Source organism: Eleutherodactylus coqui, chromosome 1 (genome assembly GCF_035609145.1).
Source record: "Eleutherodactylus coqui strain aEleCoq1 chromosome 1, aEleCoq1.hap1, whole genome shotgun sequence".
NCBI classification, from domain to species: domain Eukaryota; kingdom Metazoa; phylum Chordata; class Amphibia; order Anura; family Eleutherodactylidae; genus Eleutherodactylus; species Eleutherodactylus coqui.
This window is the reverse complement of record NC_089837.1, coordinates 327,526,347-327,546,179: the sequence shown is the minus strand read 5'-3', so window position 1 is coordinate 327,546,179 and position 19,833 is coordinate 327,526,347. Positions and strand designations below refer to the sequence as shown.

The window sequence follows — 19,833 nt, the reverse complement described above, 5'->3', positions numbered from 1 at the left end:
CACACACGTCAGCGCACTATTGTTCTCTATGGGCCCATAAACGCAGTACATACGCAATTACATTGCAGCGTGGATACCCACCATCACTAAGCAACAGAGCAGGAAAATAGGGGGAAAAAAACGAAACAAGGAAGACTGCGCGTGACAGTGTGCACGAAATATGCTGTCATGTGCAGTGAGGGGCGAATTTCTGCTCACGTATGTTGGGTTGTGCCTTCCACAGTTATCCTATGGAAAGCGTTCATTATGTTATCCGTGTGCGGATTATCGCTGCAGATAAAGCAATACAGAATCGCCCGTGGCCAGGAAGCCTTACACAGCAGCCTGTAGTGTCTGAAAGGAAGGCACATTTCAGGTTTTATGTAATAGAGTATGTAGATTTTAAAAAAGAAAACAAGATGGAAAAAAAAAAATAATAATTTTCTCCAAAAACCGAACGCCTCCCTAAATGACTGGAAAACTTCACTGTCATGTTTCGATACAAAAAAAAGACTAACTATCCTTCTCCTAAATAGTATATGAGTAAATAGAGTAACCTAATGAGTATATGACTGCTGTAAAGATTCTAATGGGGTTTTTGTACTGTACGTACAGAAAGCAACAAATATGGTTATGATGTTTCATGTATTTTGGTTTTAATAAATAAGTTCTCACTTTGGCCATAAAGTAAACAAAAATATATAAAATATGAAAATTGACACAAATATGATTTTTCGGCTTTTCAAGTGTAAATAGGGAGGTGTTCCAGTTTTCGGAGAATTTTTTCATCTTCATTTTTTAAGTCAGCATATTCAATTACATAAACACCAACTCTTCACTTTTCCCGCACGGAGGCCGGCTTCACATGAGCGTAGGCGGTGCATTTTTCTGTATTTGTGTGCGCATGCAAAAAATAAAGATAAAAAAAGTTTGCGCTATGTTCGTGCGTAAATCCAAAATGCTGCATTTTTTATGCTAATGTGCACATGCAAAATATGCCCATATGAACACACATTGGAATCAATGGATTCTACTCACTGTATGGCACGTGCAAATTGTGTGCGCAATAGACTGCGCAACTAGATTGGTGTTAATAAGCTCTTAGGAAAAACACGCTGGACTATGGAAAGTTTAGGTCTGCTCTTACTTGCCCCAGACAGTGTTCCTGCTCTCTCCAGCAGGTCTGCGATGTGTAGGATGCCCGCTGGTCTGTAGAGGAGCCTCACTACGGAGCACAACTCTCCGCAGCAGCATAAGGCTACTTACTCTCAGCCTGGGCTCACACGACTGTATGCGCAAGACGCTGTGTGACACAGGGCTTTACCGCCGGTGATCTGGGCTATTGCCGCGTACGGCAGTGAAATTGTACTGCGCATGACCGTGTTTCTCTCACATGCTGTCATGCGCAGTCCACTTGTTTTTTTGTTTAAACTTTGCCACCCTGTTGCTTCGCAGTGGCAGAATATATGCCGCCCATACGCAATGTAATTACATATGGGCAGGTGATTATGCGCCCCATATAGAACAATGGGCTCACTGGCACGTAATATGCAGCAAACTAGAACATGCTGCATTCTTTTTTGCGCTCACGTATGACAATTCCTACATGCAAACGTGAGCGGAACCGAGTAAAGCAACATATTTGACGCCAGGCTCCTTCTAGGTTTCATTTTTCCTTTTAAAATTTCCTGCTCTGTGGCTTACGGATGTTGCGTATAAATGGCGCACATATGCAATGTAATTGCGCATCTACAGCATTTTCTACACAGAAAAATTGGGTTTTATTGCAGGTAATATGCAGAGAAAAAAGAAAAAAAAAAGTGTTTTTTGGGTTTACATGCTCATTTTCCGCAATGAACGCTAGTGTGAGCAGGACAGCGAAAACCAATGTATTTGGATTGCTTGCAATACTTTGTGTGAGCCTGGCCTTAGCCAGTGTTTTTGATAACTAGGGGCTTAGATGAATAAAACCTTTATGGGACACTTTAAAACTTTCCCACATGCCTATGATGGGAAATAGCACTGAATTACGGTAATTATACCGTATTTATAAGCCGGAGTCTGTACATTTCTACCAACTTCACCAAAATGCGACCGACTGACCCTACAGCCTTGTGTGTATGGGCGACCTCAAGCTGGACGTCCATGCTCCCCAAACCCTGACCAACCCGTGGGGGCCCAAGCTCACTGGATTTGTTTGGGCCATTCTGCTCTGTCATTGGTAAAAGTGTTCCCCCAATCTTATTCTGCCAACTTAATCACCATTCCAACTTCTGTCGAGACCAATGTTACCAAAAGACATTGAGGAAGACTTAGCAGGAAAGCTAGCGATGGGGGCTTCCCAAATAAAAAGAAAAGGATTACTTTCATAGGCAAACTCTTCCAATTTTCTACTATTGAACCATGCTTGAGACATCTTCCTAAATGTGTGCATCTATTTCCATCAATCTCTAACTTCAACTGGCCTGTATATAGTCAGGTGTGTCAAGTGTAGGCGACCACATTGAATCTGCACAATATCCATGCCTACGCTGGAGGTGACCGCATCCACGCTTTTCCTGCAACTCCCGATATGGGATGAAGCAACATATCCCACTGAATGCCTTTACATGCCATGCTCCAAAGCCGTCCGTGAGAAGTAGAGGTCAGAAAATAACCCCAATGGCCGGGGATTACGAAAGCCTCAAATACAATGTGAGCAACGCCTAGCGTCACTCGACGGTGTGCAGGGAGGGTTAAGAAATGCCTGACACTGGTAGGCTTCTCAGCACCCATTCATTGCAAAAAAAAAATAAAAATTAATGATTCATATGATGGTAATAAATTATGCAAACCAGTAAAATAAAGAGCCACTAATGACCCACATAACACCGTATGATTAGGAACATGTCAATCTGAGATTGTCACATTGTTGCCCAAACTTTAAAGGAACTTTTTAGAAATTGTTATAAACCTTTCAAGACGAAAAAAGCTGAAACGGTGGATTACTGAGCAGCCCCGCTGTAGCTTGTGGTCGGGCCCAGCTGTGAGAAACAGAGATATGAAGGGATCCTTCTGTATGACTAGAACTAGGAAGACAACATGTTTTCAAGTACACCTTGTCCGAAAAGATAGTTTTCTAAAATCAACCAAAATAGAAGGAGGTCTTCATGGGCTCGTTTAGTCCCAGTAAGCAAGGTTAATTTACGGCTAATTCACATGAACGTGATTCTGGCGTGTATTAAGTGTGTGGCGCACGGCTGCGTGACACACAGTGAATGGAGCCCATGAAAGTACATGGACGGTCTTTGATCCATGCACATTAGTGTGTAAACACGGCGATCGCAGCATGCTTTATTACACCTATTCTTCTGTATGCAACACTGTCCATAAGCAATACATTGCGCATGGGTGACGATACGCATGCAACGCTGCTATGAAGCAAGGCAAGGAAATTAAAAAACAAAAAAAGTCACTCTGCATGACAGCGTGCCTGAGATAAATCCTGCGTAGGTCTGAAAGCTCTCTATAACATCATGTATTTTTGTTAGCCATTAAAAGGTATCATATCTACAAGGTTACTTTGTTTCTCTTGCTGGGAACAATCACATTTTCGGATAAATTGTCACGGTCTCTGCCGACTCACACGAAATCGGTAATATGCTGCGTGCGTGCGTGTGTTCATTTTTCGGCGACCTGCGCCAAGCTGCTTCGTGCCCAGCTTTTCAGCCAGATTTGCAACGGAGGTTCCAACAGCTGGTAAACTGGCCTTACACCATCTTTAGGCCTCATGTCCCACGGGGAAAATCAGGCCCGCCGCAGATTTTCCATGTAGAATCCGCAGCGGGTCCCTCCTTTCCCGGGGACATGAGGCTGAAAATAAGATTAAACTCACCTGTCCGGATGCTGCGGATTTTCTCTCCGTTGAGGCCGGATCTTCTTTCTTCGGCCCGGCGGATGTGCTTGGCACGCCTGCAGCGGGCCGCGCGCATGTGCCGGGCACATCCGCCAGGCCAAAGAAAGAAGATCCGGCCTCGACGGAGAGAAAATCTGCAGCATCCAGACAGGCAAGTTTAATTCAGGAACGGGTGTTCCGCGGACCCAGACTGCTTCCATAGGCTTCAATAGAAGCCTGTGGGAGCCGCCCCCGTGGGAGACCCGCACGAAAATGGAGCATGTTGCGTTTTTTTTTCCCCACATGCAGATCCGCGCCTGAAGGGAAAAATGACATCCGCAGGTATTTAACTACCTGCGGGTGTCCAATGCATCCCTATGGGGCGCGGATCCGTGTGCGGGAAAAACACTGCGGATTTTAAATCTGAATTATCCTGTGGACATGAGGCCTTAGGAAACAATACAATAGCTAAATTGATAACAAGTAGCTAAAAAGCTTGCTGCAGGTCGTCCTTCAGCAATAGATGTAAAGAGAGGAAAATACCATCATGTAATCTGTTAAAATATTTCATTCTGGATTTTGTAGTAAACGCCTACTACGGATTATCTGCTCATAAACAAATATACAAAGACACTGCAGACATCAATGTGGATATTCTGCACATTCATTCTAGCAGGGAGGTCTCTTAACCTCTTGTTGAAAAGGTCATTTTCAGTTTATTCAATTTTTGATATCTCCCACCGGCTTTCAAAAAAATTGATTCTTCTTTAATTATTTTTTGCCAGATGTTTTGCAGGACAAATTGTATTTTCCATTGGAACCAATGTGCCATATCATGTACTGATAATCTTTCATAAGTTTTTAAGTGGTGGTGGAATGGTAAACAGAAAAAGATATAGATATATACATACTTTGGGGAGCAGGGATAAAGGGAAGGAGGTTGATGGGGTTGAGTGAAGCCTTTTTTGCAAGACGACTTTCTATTGGTCTCATTTTGGGATGGACACACACACACACACACACACACACACACACACACACACACACACACACACACACACCTTGGTTACATAATGAGAAAGCAATCTGAAAGCTTTCAGTTTGATTCCATTACGTTTCATTGTTTAACTCCTTAGTGACAAAGCTGATTTTGCTCCTTAATTACCGACAAATTTTTCAGTTTTTGTCATTGTCACATTCCAGTAGGGATAATTTTTCCATCAACATAACCATATTAGGGTATGTTTTTTGCAGGACAAGTCGTTTTTTCTAATGGCATCATATTTGAGTACTTCCGTTTTCAAACGACAGAAAGGGGGCCTGCAGACGAGCGGGTCGGATCCAGCTGCGAGAATTCTCGCCGCGGGACCCGACCCGAGCGCCTGCGGGGATGAGCGCGTAATCACCCGCACCCGGCGGCCCCGGCTCTTTCATGTGCCGGCTGCCGGGCAGCCGGCGCATGCGCAGACCGGAGCCGCCGGCTGCGTGACGTTTCTGTGCGGGGCTCGCAGAGCACAAAAATAGGACATGCCGCAGTTTGATGGCCGCACGAGATTTCGTGATGTCCTTTGAGCAATAATCGTTGTGTCATTTACAGTGCAAGATGATCTCTCAAGATGAGGGATGACCTCGCGCTGCGAGTGGAGAATGCAGAAGACAAGCCGAGTGTCCCCGCTTGTCTTCTGCATCCAGCTCTTCTCTGCTCAGAGTGCCCGGCTGTTATACAGCCGATCGCTCCGTGCAGGTATAGAGAACACAGCTGGACCGCTTTGTTCTTCATACCCAACCTGTGTTCAGGAAGCGGGATACAGCTGAAACAAGTATCAGCTGTAATTCCCTGATCAGGCTGATCTCTCAGCTTGCTTGAAAGACAACAGTGAGTGACAGCTTAACAAAAACGGCATGATGTCAGTGCAGTTACACAATGATTATCGCTCAAAAGACAGCTTTTGAGCAAATTTTGAGCGATAATCGTTGTGTCTAAATGGGTCTTTAGTCTATTGAGGCTGCCATGAGAAAACAAAAACCAGTACTTTGCATACAACAGATCTGTCAAAATAACAAACAGAAACCAGGGGCAAAATAATCCCACATAGTAAAAACAGAATGCAAAAGGGATGAAATTCACTGTAAATCTTGATGGTTCATACGTAAAGATACAGCATGGTGGATGCATAAACACAACCAGATATTGTAGCTGGATCACTGCTCCTCAGACGGAAACCTGGGTAAGACAAGTGTATGCTTTTCCCACAGTAGACCCATATGGGTGCGCCACATGGGATGAATCGGCTCTGGTAAAAACTGCAACAAACAGGTTTGGACTTTGTTTTTTTGCAAAAACTGCTGCATTTCTTCAAAAAACATAAATCACGTTGAAATGCTGCGATTTAGAATGCGGCGTTTTGAGGACGTGTGTAAGAGCGGCCTAAGCATTTATGGCTTGCCAAAACAAACCACACAAATCCATCAGGCAAAAGATGATTGGTCTAACACCCGTTTTTGTTAGGGTAAAGATGCCAGGAGGGAGGGAAAAAAAAAAAAAAAAGAAAAAAAAAAAATCAGAAATGCTGCATTTAAAGAATAAATAAAATAGTTAAAGGGGTTGCCCCGCGCCGAAACGGGTTTTTTTTTTGCATAGGCCCCCCTGTTCAGCGCAGCACAAACCCAAGGGATGTGTTGAAATTTAAAAAAAAAAAAAAACTTTACTTACCCGAATCCCCTCTCTGCAACTTCTTCCTTCTTTTCCTCCAAGATGGCCGCCGGGATCTTCACCCACGATGCACCGTAGGCTCTGTGCGGTCCATTGCCGATTCCAGCCTCCTGATTGGCTGGAATCGGCACACATGACGGGGCGGAGCTATGCGATGATGCGTAGAAGGGGGCGGAGCCAGAACGCCGCTCGTACCCAGACCGACCAGAAGGGAGAAGACCCTTCTGCGCAAGCGCGTCTAATTGGGCGATTAGACGCTGAAATTAGTCGGAGCCATGGAGACGGGGGACGCTAGCAACGGAGCAGGTAAGTTAATAACTTCTGTATGGCTCATATTTAATGCACGATGTATATTACAAAGTGCATTAATATGGCCATACAGAAGTGTATAACCCCACTTGCTGCCGCGGGACAACCCCTTTAAATCACTCTTGGGAGAAAAATGACTGTGGGATTTTGTTACATAATTTTATTTACAGGCTGCAACCCAGATGTTCAGCTGCAGGTTATTTCTCACTGGTATGGTAGTGCTACTAGGGGGAAACTGATGCCAGAAGCGATGGCATACTTTCTGCTGGCATGGTTTGTGGCATTGGGCACAGTAGTTTTGAAGCAGGATGCACTCTGTGAGGCCTCATGTCCATGGCCGCTATGGTACTTGTAAATAGCAGATCTGCCCGCAGAGACCACATATGGCTGAAAATGTACTGCGCGTGGCCTTTTTATTTTATTTTTAACTATCCGTTCTGCTTTAGAAAACTGAAACCACCATATGGACAGTGTTGCATATACAACCGTATAGGGCCCACACTGCGTGGTATTCGGCGCTTTGCCTTGTATGTCATGCATATTTTGCCCATTGAAGTGAATTGGGCTGGGGGGGAAAAAAAAAAAATAAACACACACAACCCCAACTGCATTAACACGTTGGTTGCTATGAGGGGGAAAAAAAGGGGTGAAAAAAAAGCTGCAAAATCAACTTGTTTTTTTGCATTTTTATTGCTCAAAAATACACAAGATAGATTTTTTTAAAAAGTTTTTTTTTTTTGTTTTTTTTTAATAAATGCAGTAATGTGAGAGCACCTCAGAATAGAAGATGTCAAAGCTGGTAAATAAATAAGAAAAAAAGCCTTATTAGCTGTTGAATATTTTGCTGATATTGCTGCAGTAGATTACTTCACCCATCGCCACCACTTGTGGTGACAAGTCTGGCCCCGTGTGCCCCCAGCATGTGACCTCATCGGCACACTGTCAGCTTTCTAGTACCTACTAATGACAGCGCAGGACAGAACACACAGCTATCCGGAAACATCTCACAGGCGACAGTTTTAGGTCATATGTGCTGGCTTAGAAAGATCAATATCACAGCGGACAATCTAACGCTGCCGTGTCATCAGAGCCGACACATTGCTGGGATTCCACTGCACGCTTTAGGAGGCTCTACACCACGCTAGATGGTTGGTTGGTTAAACATGATCATTTCTTGATAGCGCCAATGGATATTAGTGGAAACGATACAATGTAAAATACACAGCACGGCATATAAAGCGGCTGTAGTTTACTAACAACCAACTTGAGGGATCTTTATTAAAAGGGGTTGTCTGCCTCCTGAACTGATGACCTTCTATTGAGGACTATTCTGAGGACAGACCATCACCATCTGACACCATATGAGTATCATCCGAGTACAAAGCATATGCCTCTCCAACTAAACGTGTGAGCCATCTTATGGCCAGCACCCACTTTGCCCATCATATACATTTTCTGCCCGTACCTCCTTATCACACACACACACACACAGTTTCCTAATTAAATACCATAAGCCCTGGTACCCCAAGCAGTCTCTTCAAATTGTATAGCACATGTAATTCTTGTCTTGTGCTCCCCCGATGCTTTGAAAGCACTGCGGAACAAGTTGGCACTATACAAAGATTAATACCACTTTTCATTAATAACATAAAAGAAATAAAGTCCACTTGTACGTGTAATGAACTGATCACTTCATGCCCCCCATTAATAGATCACGGTTCATACAGGGTTTTTTTCCATGACACTTCCTTACAAAATCTTGATTTTCTATGACACTCATGGAATTGAAATACACGGAATCAGAAGATTTAGGGCTCCTTCACACAGGCAATCGCCGCGAGAAACGATGCAGTATAATCAAGTTTGTTCACATGACTTTGGTGCATCAGCGCTGCTTTTTCTCGCAAAAACATTTTCAATTTTCATAAGACATTGCTAAAAACACATTGAACGAAAATCACAAGTTTGTGCTTTACGATGTAACAAAGGCTCCATAGGGAAACATGGGCAACAAAAAAAAAAAAAAGATGCAAATATGCAAAAAGATAGGACTTGCCACGATTATTTTTCACGCAACATCGCTGGAGTGAAAACTTTGCAGAAGGGAAGGAGACCATTGAATTGGCAGTGGGGCCAATTACATGAGCGATTTTTTTCCCACATCGCGGTGCAAGGAAAAAACAAAACTAAACGTGGCCCGTCCCATCATTGGGCATTCCTTCAAAACACCTCATCCATTGTTTTCAATGGGCCGGAAAACACTTGCACCCGAGTGTGATGCGAGGTTTCCCACTGTACTGCACTTCTTTGCGCCAACCTTCCATCTTGCATTACACTGTCTCTGGTCCAATCTGCAGGGAGGCAGTATGTGAATGCCCTCCCCTCTGCAATCAGAGGATGATCAAGCATTTAGAGACATTCTAGCCAAATGGTTAGTAAAGCCACTATGATGTGAGCACATACCCACATGCTATAACAGGAGGCAGAGACTGTGGAGACCTGATCAGTGTCTGCAGATCTGTCAGCCTGCAGCCTGTGTGTGCTTGGGATCAGCCTGTGAAGATCCTCTCCTTGTTGCTATGGAAATATCTGTGTCCTTGTTACTACTAGTGAATTGGAGAGAAGCCAGAAGGGAGACCCTTAGTGGCAGCCACTTCAAATGTGATTTACAGTAGTAAAGCAACAAAATTTTTAATGCAAGTATATTACAGAAGTGATTACATGGTAATAGATGAGAAATCGTCTAAGAAGTTTATGCCCCTTAAGATGGATTTTTCATCAAAAATGTAGTTTTAGGTAAACAGATTTGCGCTTTAGGTAGTTACCACATAAGTACAAGTTCAAAGTAAAGTGCCCGTTGAAAAATAAAACTATGTATCATATTTAACACTGTTTTATTTCTCCACGGACACGAATGTGAAAGTCTGCCTGTTCACGGCTGATGCGGAATATCGTTAGCGATACTCCGCTGCGGGGTAGCACCCAGAGATAGGTCTGAAACGCGTTCTCTTGCTATCCCTGTATTTAATGGTAGTTATGGAATAAAACCAAACCACTTTATACAAAAACTGGGCGTCCATCGTGTGTGAAGTATTTTCTAATAGAGAGGCTCACCGTGGGAGGAAAAAAAAAAAAAGGATAATATGATGAGGATAGTATAAACACAAGAAACTGGGCCAACAGTTTCTTAAAACCACAAGTACATTCATGCTATGACTTTGCGATGATGAAAGGCCTTGAAACGCTGCTTACTTACATATTTGCAGGCTTAGAACACAGTGATACTTCCCTTTATAACTCGGTGTATGCTCAGGGTATGATCAAATGCGTTCAAAGTTTGCATCATTGCAGTTAAAGGGACACTAACTCAGATAACTTCTCATCTTCTGGCTTGTGTTAGTCTCATCATTTCTGTAATATACTTGCATTAAAAATTGTGTTACTTTACCACTGTAAACCACATTTAAAGTGGCTGCCACTAGGGGTCTCCCCTTCTTTGCACTCCACTTTTGTCATTAGGTACACAGCTTATGTGGTATCAAGGACGAAGGCCATCTTCACAGGCGGCTCCTGTGTACTTACAGGCTGCAGGCTGACAGCTCTGTAGACAGGTATTAGTGTATCTTGATGCCACCAGTACTGGTGGAGCCAGGATACAAGGAATTTGACAGGGAGTTGCTGCCCCCTGTTCCTGATTGGCAGTCCTGCCTGTAGCCACTGCCGCCCGTCCGCTGTTGAGGAAGGTGAGAGATGGCGGTGGGGACTTATGAGCGCTGCTGGGCAGGGGACACTGCCACTGACAGGTGGCACTGCCGTGGACTCAGGGGTACTGCTGTGCAAAGGAGCGGTGACCAGCAGATAGGCGAAGTTGACAGCGCTGCTGTGGGACGGAGTGCTGAGCGTCGGTGTTCAGTTCATGGCGCTGCTGTGGGCCACAGCGCTGAGCGGCGCCGCTCTGGAGTTTACAGCAGTGCTGTGCCGCTGACCGCCAGCGGTCACCACTTCCGAGGCACGGATCGGTGAGCGCTGCAGAGCCGGCCGTGGCGGCAGGGGCCCCCATGTATATTCACCTTTGCACTTTTTGAAGCTCCACTATACTCACACCGTCGGCAGGAGGTGTCACAGCGAGCGGCTACAAAGCAGCAGAGGTGACAGCGGGGCCAGTAGCAAAAGCTGTGAAGGCTAGAAAGGGGCACCAGGGACGCTGGCTACAGTCACCACGGGGCCAGAAGCAGGACCTGTGAGCCCGTGAAAAGGGGGCAATGGCATGCAGACAATCACTAACAGGGGGCGTCAACCCCCTGTCAGACACCTTGTATCTTGGCTTCACCTGTACTTCTGGTGGCGTCAAGATACACTAATACTCTGCAGACACTGATCACGATCTCCACAATCTCTGCCTCTCCTGCTGTTACAGCGTGTGAATATAGACAGACACACACACACACACACACACACACTTTGGCCAGAACGTCTCTGAATGCCCGATCGTCCTGGGAAAGCAGAGGGATGGACGTTCACATACTGCCTCCCTGCTGAATGGACCAGAGACAGTGCATTGCAGCATGGGAAGTAAGGGCAAGGAAGTCAGGACATGAACTACTAGCAGAATGCTAGGCTTGCTACATGCCCCCTCCCTGAAAGTGGAATTGCCGCGCAATTCCGTCCCCAGCTCCTAATCCTGGGATTAGTTAGCAAAATGGACGAGGCACGGAATTCAATTCCGCAGCATGTCAATTCTTTTCTCGTTTCCGCAGCGGCCTCTCTATAGGTAGAGGAAACCGCAGCAGAATGCCGACGGCGAAACCACTTCAAAAACCCGTGCTTATTCCACCGAAATCTTGCAGTTTTTCGGTGCGACTATTACGCAAGAATTCTGCTGAAATTCAGTCCCATGTGTCCCCAGCCTAAAAACAGCAGAACAGAAAAATAAGGAAGACCACCAGACAAATCATAACTAATGGACACTAAGGGCTCCTGTCCACGGGCGAATGTTCACTGCATTCCACGCAGCGATAATCCGGCTGTGGGGAACGCAGTGAGCTCTTTCCATAGTGTTGCTATGGAAAGCAAAGCCCCCCTGTCCACGAGCGGAGAATGATAGTGATTCTCCACTCGTGGCCGGCAATACGCAGCATGCTGCGAATTGTCGCGATTCTCCGCGGTCAGCCTATCTGTCAGATAGGCTGACTGTGGAGATCCATCTGCAGGCAGCGGAGATCCGCTATGGGATTTCGCAACGCCCGTGGACAGGCAGCCTAAACAGGGGGCAAATGAGAAGGTGAGGAAAACCTGGTTTATTTTAGAACACATTGAAAACTCAGATACACTTAAAAAACTTAAGTGACATCCAATATGGCCACTTATACAATTCCTACAAGAGCCGTCACTCAGTATACAGACATGTGAATAGCAGAACTGCCTGCAACATCCCTTAGACAGGGCTCATGCAAGCCTGCGTATCGCCACGTCATGACTGCACATGACAGCATATCTCACGCACGCCATCACGTGCTGACGCTTAGCGACAATGTGTAGAAACGCTGCACATACGCAATGTAATTGCATATGTATAGCGTTTATTATTCATCCATAGAGAATAATAGGGCTCTATCATGCATAGTAAGTGGTAAAGTAGAACATGATCTGCCTTTTACGCGTGCACTATACAAAGTAAACTAGTAATTAGGACATTATAGTCCCAGTGTTTCTGGTGGCACATCACACTCACAGTAGCTTCATTACCACAAAGACACACACACAAAGTGGCTCCTCCTACAGCAGTGACATCCCCACAGGTCCTTTAGCCCACTGGATCTCTGTGGTGGTGGTAGGTTGTTGTCTCCTGTCAGGACTGCCGAGTTGTGTCTTCTGAGTTAGGCCCCCTGTCCACGGGCGTTGCGGTATCCCGCGGCGGATATCAGCCACAGGAGCCGCCACCCGGGAGCAGTTGTCGGCAGACGGTTCTCCGCAGGTCAGCCTATCTGATAGATCGGCTGACCGCGGAGAATCGGGGCAATTTGCAGCATGCTGCGAATTGCCTGCTGCGAGCGGCGAATCGAAATGATTATCTGCTCATGGACACGGGGCCGGCGCTTTCTATAGCAACGCCTGACTAATACAGACAGAACCACAATCTGGGCACACAGTCTGGGCACACAGATGCAGTGAAGCCAGCTTTGGGTGTACGGTGCAGCTGGCGCATTTCTTATACAGTGGACCACCGCAAAAAAACATATGTAGTTAACCCCTTAAGGGCACAGCCACCCCTCCCTACCTCCCTTCCCGTTTCAGTTTTTCCTTGCCTCTTTTAAAAAAAAAAAAAATTTAACTTTTATGTATCCATCGACGTCGCTGTATGAGGGCTTGTGTTTTGCGGGCCGAGTTGTATTTTTCAATAGTACTATTTAATTACCATATAATGTATTGAAAAACAAAAAAAAAAAATTTTAAGTGTAGTGGAATGGGAATAATTTTTAAAGCAATTCCGCCATCTTTGGGTGCGTCTTATTTCTAAGGCGCACATACTACTACAATAATGACCTGATAACTTTATTCTATGGGTCCGTACAATTACTGCCAGATTTAGGCTGGCTGCACACGACCGGGTCGGATTCCAAACGCAGGATCCCGCAGAGGAGTCAGACCCTGTGCCCGGCCCGCATACCTGTCTTTTTCTTCTAAATCTGTACTGCGGATGGTCCGGACGGCTCGCGGTCGAACATGCGCAGTACAGATTTTCCCGCACCGGCGCTAGATTACGTAGAAACTGCAAGCTGTCCGCAATGTTAATTGCGGACAGGCTGCATGTTGGACGGCTTCCACTGACTTCAATGGAAGTCATCCATGCAGACACCGCACTAAAATAGAGCATGCTGTGGTATTTCCTGGGTGAGTAGAAAAATCGCAGTCGATTTCCACTCGTGTGCAGGGGGGGGGGGGGGGGGGAAGAAAAAAAAAGGACACGGATTACTTACCGGTAGTCCCTTTTCCAGGAGTCATCACGACGGCCCCATTACATATGGAGGTTGCCCTCTGACCCAGGTAGGGACAGGAAGAGTTTAAAAGCACCTCCCTTTCCACCCATGCTTCAGTGACTTATAAATCATTACGGTGGACAATGTTTACTAAACCAAATTTTACCTTTATTCGGTCATATTTACATTTGAAGAACATAAATTATTCTTAAAGGGGAGGGAACTATGGGCCGTCGTGATGACTCCTGGAAAAGGGACTACCGGTAAGTAATCCGTGTCCTTCCAGAGCGTCATCCCGACGGCCCCATTACATATGGAGTATACCAAATTATACGTGGCCCTAGGGTGGGACTACTGCCTGAAGGACTTTACGTCCGTAACTCAGGTCTTTGTCCGACTGGACGTTAACCCTGTAATGTCGGGTAAATGTATGTATACTCGACCAGGTCGCCGCCTTGCAGATCTGCTCGGCAGACGCCTGGCCTTTTTCTGCCCAAGAGGAGGAAAGAGAGCGAGTGGAGTGAGCTCTAATTTTTCCCGGAGGGTCGAGACCCCTGGCTTTATATGCCTCTTGGATGGCGGTCTTGATCCACCTCGCGATGGTGCTCTTAGTTGCCGTCTTTCCTTTTGCCGGCCCCTGAAATTGAATGAAGAGGTTATTATTTTTACGGAAAGAGCGGGTGGCCTCTAGGTACGCTAGAACAGCTCTCCTAACGTCTAGGTTATGAAATTCTCTCTCTTTCTCGTTACGGGGATTTTGACAGAAGGAGGGCAGAGTGATCGTCTGCTCCCTATGAAATTTTGACACTACCTTCGGAAGGAAGGCTGGGTCTAGTTTGAAGGTAATCCTGTCGTCTTGTATTACCATGTATGGTTCAATACACTGTAATGCTTGCAATTCCCCTATTCTCCGAGCCGATGTTATGGCAACTAAAAGGGTAACTTTTAGTGTGAGCAGCCTCAAGGAGAGTTGTGAGAGGGGTTCGAAGGGGGATTGGCAAAAGCTAGTTAAGACTATATTTAGGTCCCAGGTAGGAAAGGTTTCTCTAACAAAGGGTCGAAGCCGTTCTGCCCCTTTGAGAAACCTACGCACCCAGCGGTGTTCTGCCAAGGGAAAATCTAGATAGGACCCTAGTGCTGCTGTATGGACTTTAAGGGTTCTAGGACTAAGGCCTTTTTCTAGGCCTGCCTGCAAAAATTCCAGGATTACGGGAATGTCAATTCCTGGGATTTTCCCTGGCTCTATTTTACAGAATTCTGTGAATTTTTTCCATATCCTATCGTAGATGGCTATCGTGATAGGTTTACGGCTTTTTGTTAGGGTAGTAATTACATTATGGGAGAGTCCCTTCCCACGCAGTATCATGCTTTCAGCATCCATGCTGCTAGCTTCAATTTCTCGACCCCTGGGTATGTTAGTGGGCCCTGGAGGAGAAGATCTTCTACGGCTGGTAGTAGGAATGGACCCTGGATCGCCAAGGCTTTTAGCAGGGGATACCAGGGCCTTTTGTCCCACATAGGGGCAACTAGTATGACTGACGCCCGGCTGGTTTGGATTTTCCTGATGGTGCGGGGGATCAGTGGGAAGGGAGGAAAGGCGTAGGCTAGGTCCATGTCCCAGCTTTGGGACAGGGCGTCTACCCCGCGTGGATTGTCTCTGGGGTTCAGCGAGTAAAAGTCCTGGCACTTTGAATTTCTCTTCGTGGCGAACAGGTCTATCTGCGGTTCTCCCCACTGGCAGATTAGTTGGTCGAAGACTCGCTGATTCAGTCCCCATTCTCCTGGATGGATGCTCTGTCTGCTCAGGAAGTCGGCAGCGACGTTTGTGGACCCTTTTAAGTGGATCGCTGAGAGGGACAGCACGTTGGATTCCGCCCAGCGGAGTATCTCTGTTGCCAGTCGTTGCAGGTGCGGGTGTCGCGTTCCCCCCTGGTGACGAACAAATGACAGAGCTGTCATATTATCGGTTAGGATTTTGACATGCCTTCCTTTTATAAGGGGTTCTGCCGCCTGAAGGGCTTCCCAGATTGCCCTTAGTTCTCTGAAATTGGATGAGCGTTTAGCTACTTGGGGGTCCCAAATCCCCTGTAGATTTTGGTCGGCTACTTGGGCTCCCCATCCCGTTTTGCTGGCATCTGTTGTGATGGGTACGGTAGATTCTTGTGACCAAGAGGTACCTTTGCTTAGGTTCCTCTGTGAGGTCCACCAGCGTAGGGACTCTTTGACTCGGACGGACAGGCTCACCTTCTTATCCAGGGATGTCTGCCGTTTGTCCCAGTTGGCAAGGATAAATCCTTGTAATTGCCGGGTATGGGCCTGTGCCCATGGGACTATCTGAATGCAAGCCGTCAGGATGCCCAGCACCTTCATTGTTTCTCTAATGGAAACCGCCGTAGCCTGACAGAAGGATTTTACTCTTTGGGTGAGGTCTTCCTTCCTAGATGATGGAAGCCGGGATTCCTGGATGTGGGAGTCTAGTAATACTCCCAGGTACACCTTTTGTGTACCAGGGTTCAAGTCGGACTTCTGCTTGTTAACTATCCACCCTAAACTGTTTAGGGTGGATAAGACCATGGATAGGTCTATACGCATGGTCTTCTCCGTCCTTGATACCAACAAAAAGTCATCCAGATACGGAAATATGCGGATCTGATTCCGCCTGAAGTAGGCTACCATCTCTATAACGATTTTCGTGAATACCCGAGGGGCGGTGGAGATTCCGAATGGAAGGGCCGTGAATTGGTAATGTTGGATCTTGTCTCCCTCCCGCAGAGCAAACCTCAGGTACTTGTGATGGGCTGCCGTTATTGGGACATGGTAATATGCATCTTTAAGATCTATGGTGCACATTACACTATCTCGATCTATTAGTGGGACGATGGATCTTACTGTTTCCATCTTGAATTTTTTGTACGAGATAAATTGATTTAGGGCTTTAAGATTAAATATAGTCCTAATGGAACCATTCGGTTTTTTTATTAGAAATAGGGGGGAATAGAATCCCTCACCCCTTTCGTAATCGGGGACTTGTGTAATGACCCCTAGGTCCTTAAGTTCCTGAACGCCTTTTATGAGGTTCCCTTGTTCCTGTAGGGACCCCGGGGAGGTTATAAGGAATCTCCTAGGGGGTAGCGAGTGGAATTCAATTTGGTACCCTGCTTCGATTATTCGGAGTACCCAGGGGTTAGACGTTACCCCTTGCCACTGGCTTAGATAGCCCGCTAATCTACCCCCTGTTTGTTCAGGGGAGGGTTGGACTTCCTTACCCCGACCTCCCTTGGGGTACGACCATCTTCCAGTCTTCCCTTTCCCTTTAACTTCGGGAGGAGGCTGGCGCATCCTCTTCGGGAAGGATGGTTTCCTGAAAGGTTGTCTGTCAGGCAGGGTTTTACTCTTGTCGCCGACTTTTTCCAGGATTTTGTCCAGGACGGGCCCAAACATATATTCCCCTTGGAAGGGGATGGCGCAGAGCTTATTTTTGGATGTAATGTCTGCGGCCCAAGTCTTCAGCCATAGTGCCCTTCTCGCTGAGTTGCTGAGGACTCCGGTTTTTGCCCCGTATCTTACCGTCTCCGCTGATGCGTCAGCCAGGAAGGCGGTAGCCATTTTTAAGAGGGGGAGACAGCTGGCCAACTCCTCTCTGGGGGCCCGATCCTTTATGGAGGCTTCTAGCCTGTTTAGCCAGAGCGCCATGGATCTAGCCACTGAGGTTGAGGCTATGTTAGCCTCGATGGTGAGGGATGTTGCCTCCCAGGCTTTCTTCATTAATCCGTCGATTTTTTTATCCATCGGATCGGATAGCTGGGAGGTGTCCTCGAAGGGCAAGAGGGTCTTCTTGGCCACTTTTGCGATCTGGATGTCCACCTTGGGGGTTTCCCTGTACAGGCGGACGTCCTCGGTAGCGAATGCGAGCCGGTTTCGGATCTCTTTTGGAACAGTGATCCTTTTTTCCGGTTCCTGCCATTCATCTATGATCACTTGCTGCAGCGTCTGGTTGACTGGGAACATGATCTTTCTTCTAGATCGGAGGCCGCCAAACATCTCATCCTGGATTGTTCTCGGCGGGTTATCTTCCTCAATTTGCATTGTTTCCCTCACCGCCTTGATGAGGTGCGCAATGTCGTTTGATGAGAAGTAATATTTCTTCTCGTCTTCTATGGGAACCGGTGGGTCCTCTAATTCCCCTTCGGATAGGAGCTCCAGCGATTCACCGGAGATCGAACTCGCCGACTCGGTCTGTCTAGGTCTTTTAGGGACCCGTGACGGACCTGGCTGGGCCTGGGGAAGGGACGCCATGGAAGCCTGCAGCTCTTCCCTTATCATGCAGCGGATATCGGATTTGAATGCTGCTTTCTCCTCTGCGAGAATTTTCCCCGTGCATCTGTGAAGGCAGAGCAATTCACTGTTATAGCAGTGCAAGCGTTGGATTCAGGAGCATTACTTGCGGTAATACACTCACTCCTCGCATAGGGGTTTTTTATAGCTCTCCTCGAGCCTTTTGTTGCAGAGGACGCATTTTTTCGATTTTTTCCTCGGGTCCATTTTCTTTGGACCCTCCTTATCCATCTACCCATGAAAGTGGGGGAGAGGGGAGACAAGAAAGGGAACATATATGCATCCGCTGTACAAGTGACCATTTGCGCATGTTTTGGCGTATAGCCTACTTACAGTTGGTAGGGTGTCAATCTCTCCCTCACGTGCTGAGCTGTCGCGGGTAGACATACTCACATACACTTGTCTGGCAGTCAGCAGGAACCTCCATGGAGTTTAGCCTGCTTTTATGGGGAGGATTTTCAAATTTGGCGCTATTTCCGGGTTTTCGCCGGTAGCCACGCCCCCTACGTTGTGCGCGTGACGTCACCACGCCGGATGACGTCACCGCTATGCGCCCGAGGTCCAGGGAGGCCGCCGCTGCCGTTCCCCTGCCAGGAGGAACTATCCCATCACAGCAGCGGCGGCCCGAACATGCGATCCGCGCGAGGGAGACCAGCGCTACTGGGCGACTGACGGCTCCGTCGGCAGCGCAGGTCGGGGATGCAGGGACTCTTGAGTGTGCGGCCCCGACCTCTACCCCTCCAGGGGGGCCGCACAGCGTGCGGTAAGTATTTCTTTGCGGTAAGTCTTCTTGCCTCCGCAGCTTCCTATCTCCTGCAGCTCTGGAGCTGCTCCTCTGTCCCACCGTAGGGACAGGAAGACACTGAAGCATGGGTGGAAAGGGAGGTGCTTTTAAACTCTTCCTGTCCCTACCTGGGTCAGAGGGCAACCTCCATATGTAATGGGGCCGTCGGGATGACGCTCTGGAAAAACGCATTCCCATGGCATGCTGACGGTATTTGCTGCAGAACGCGGAGGCGTATGCCCGCTCCAGATTCTGCAATACAAATATGTCTGTGGCTGGAGGTGTGTGGCTGGGCAGGGTAACTGTGGTCAGAATTGTATCATTTCAAAAACGTCAAAAAGTCCCTCCCCCCCCCCTCAAATTTTGGAGAGCAGAATCTCATTTAGATAGTAACAAATAGCCGTGTGCCAATAGAAATCCCCTCCTGCTTACACAGAGAATAGCTGCTTGAGCAGAACATCAGATGACCCAGCAGTCCTGACAAGTGACCCGTCTGTGACCCACTGCAATAGCCAGAACAATCCATCACAAGTACACAGTCCTCCGCAGCAGCTGGGAGACTGCAACTGGCCACAAAACCATCACAAAGCTGGAGCGTCAGGGTAGTCAGCATCATCTCTGTATACCAACAGCTCCCCGTGACAGATCACACCCCGAGTCAGTCAGGTACGGGGGCGTCAGTCAGCTGACCGAAGCTAGTCCCTGCGAGGATCCTTCCTGCGCTCTTACACAGACCTGCCTGATCTTTCACAGTAAACAGGCAGTCACTCATAAAGGAACACCTGCCTGTTCACACGGGCCGATCCAGTGGTCAGTTTTCGGTCTACATGAACTGAATGAGGACCAAGCAGCCAACCAATTC

General features: G+C 47.2%; 2 protein-coding genes across 2 annotated transcripts in view; both read right to left on the bottom strand.

The window, feature by feature from the left end:
- Nucleotides 1–19,833, bottom strand: part of APPBP2 (amyloid beta precursor protein binding protein 2) — a 42,372-nt gene that overhangs the window by 19,254 nt on the left and 3,285 nt on the right. The gene's annotated exons all lie outside the window — the stretch shown is intronic.
- LOC136575817 (uncharacterized) lies at nt 13,999–19,144 on the bottom strand. The gene is made up of 2 exons (XM_066575109.1): nt 17,119–19,144; nt 13,999–15,781 (listed from the first exon to the last, which is right to left on the bottom strand). The coding sequence occupies exons 1-2, from the start codon at nt 18,173–18,175 to the stop codon at nt 14,193–14,195; spliced, it is 2,646 nt and encodes an 881-aa protein (XP_066431206.1). The 5' UTR covers nt 18,176–19,144; the 3' UTR covers nt 13,999–14,192.

Bases quoted from the DNA above. Each gene is read 5' to 3' on its own strand.
- LOC136575817 (XM_066575109.1), bottom strand. From the start codon at position 18,175: ATGATAAGGGAAGAGCTGCAGGCTTCCATGGCGTCCCTTCCCCAGGCC. The intron at 15,782-17,118 runs GTAAGGAAGTCC...GTTCGTCACCAG, and splicing joins GTACCCCAAGGGAGGTCGGG to GGGGGAACGCGACACCCGCA.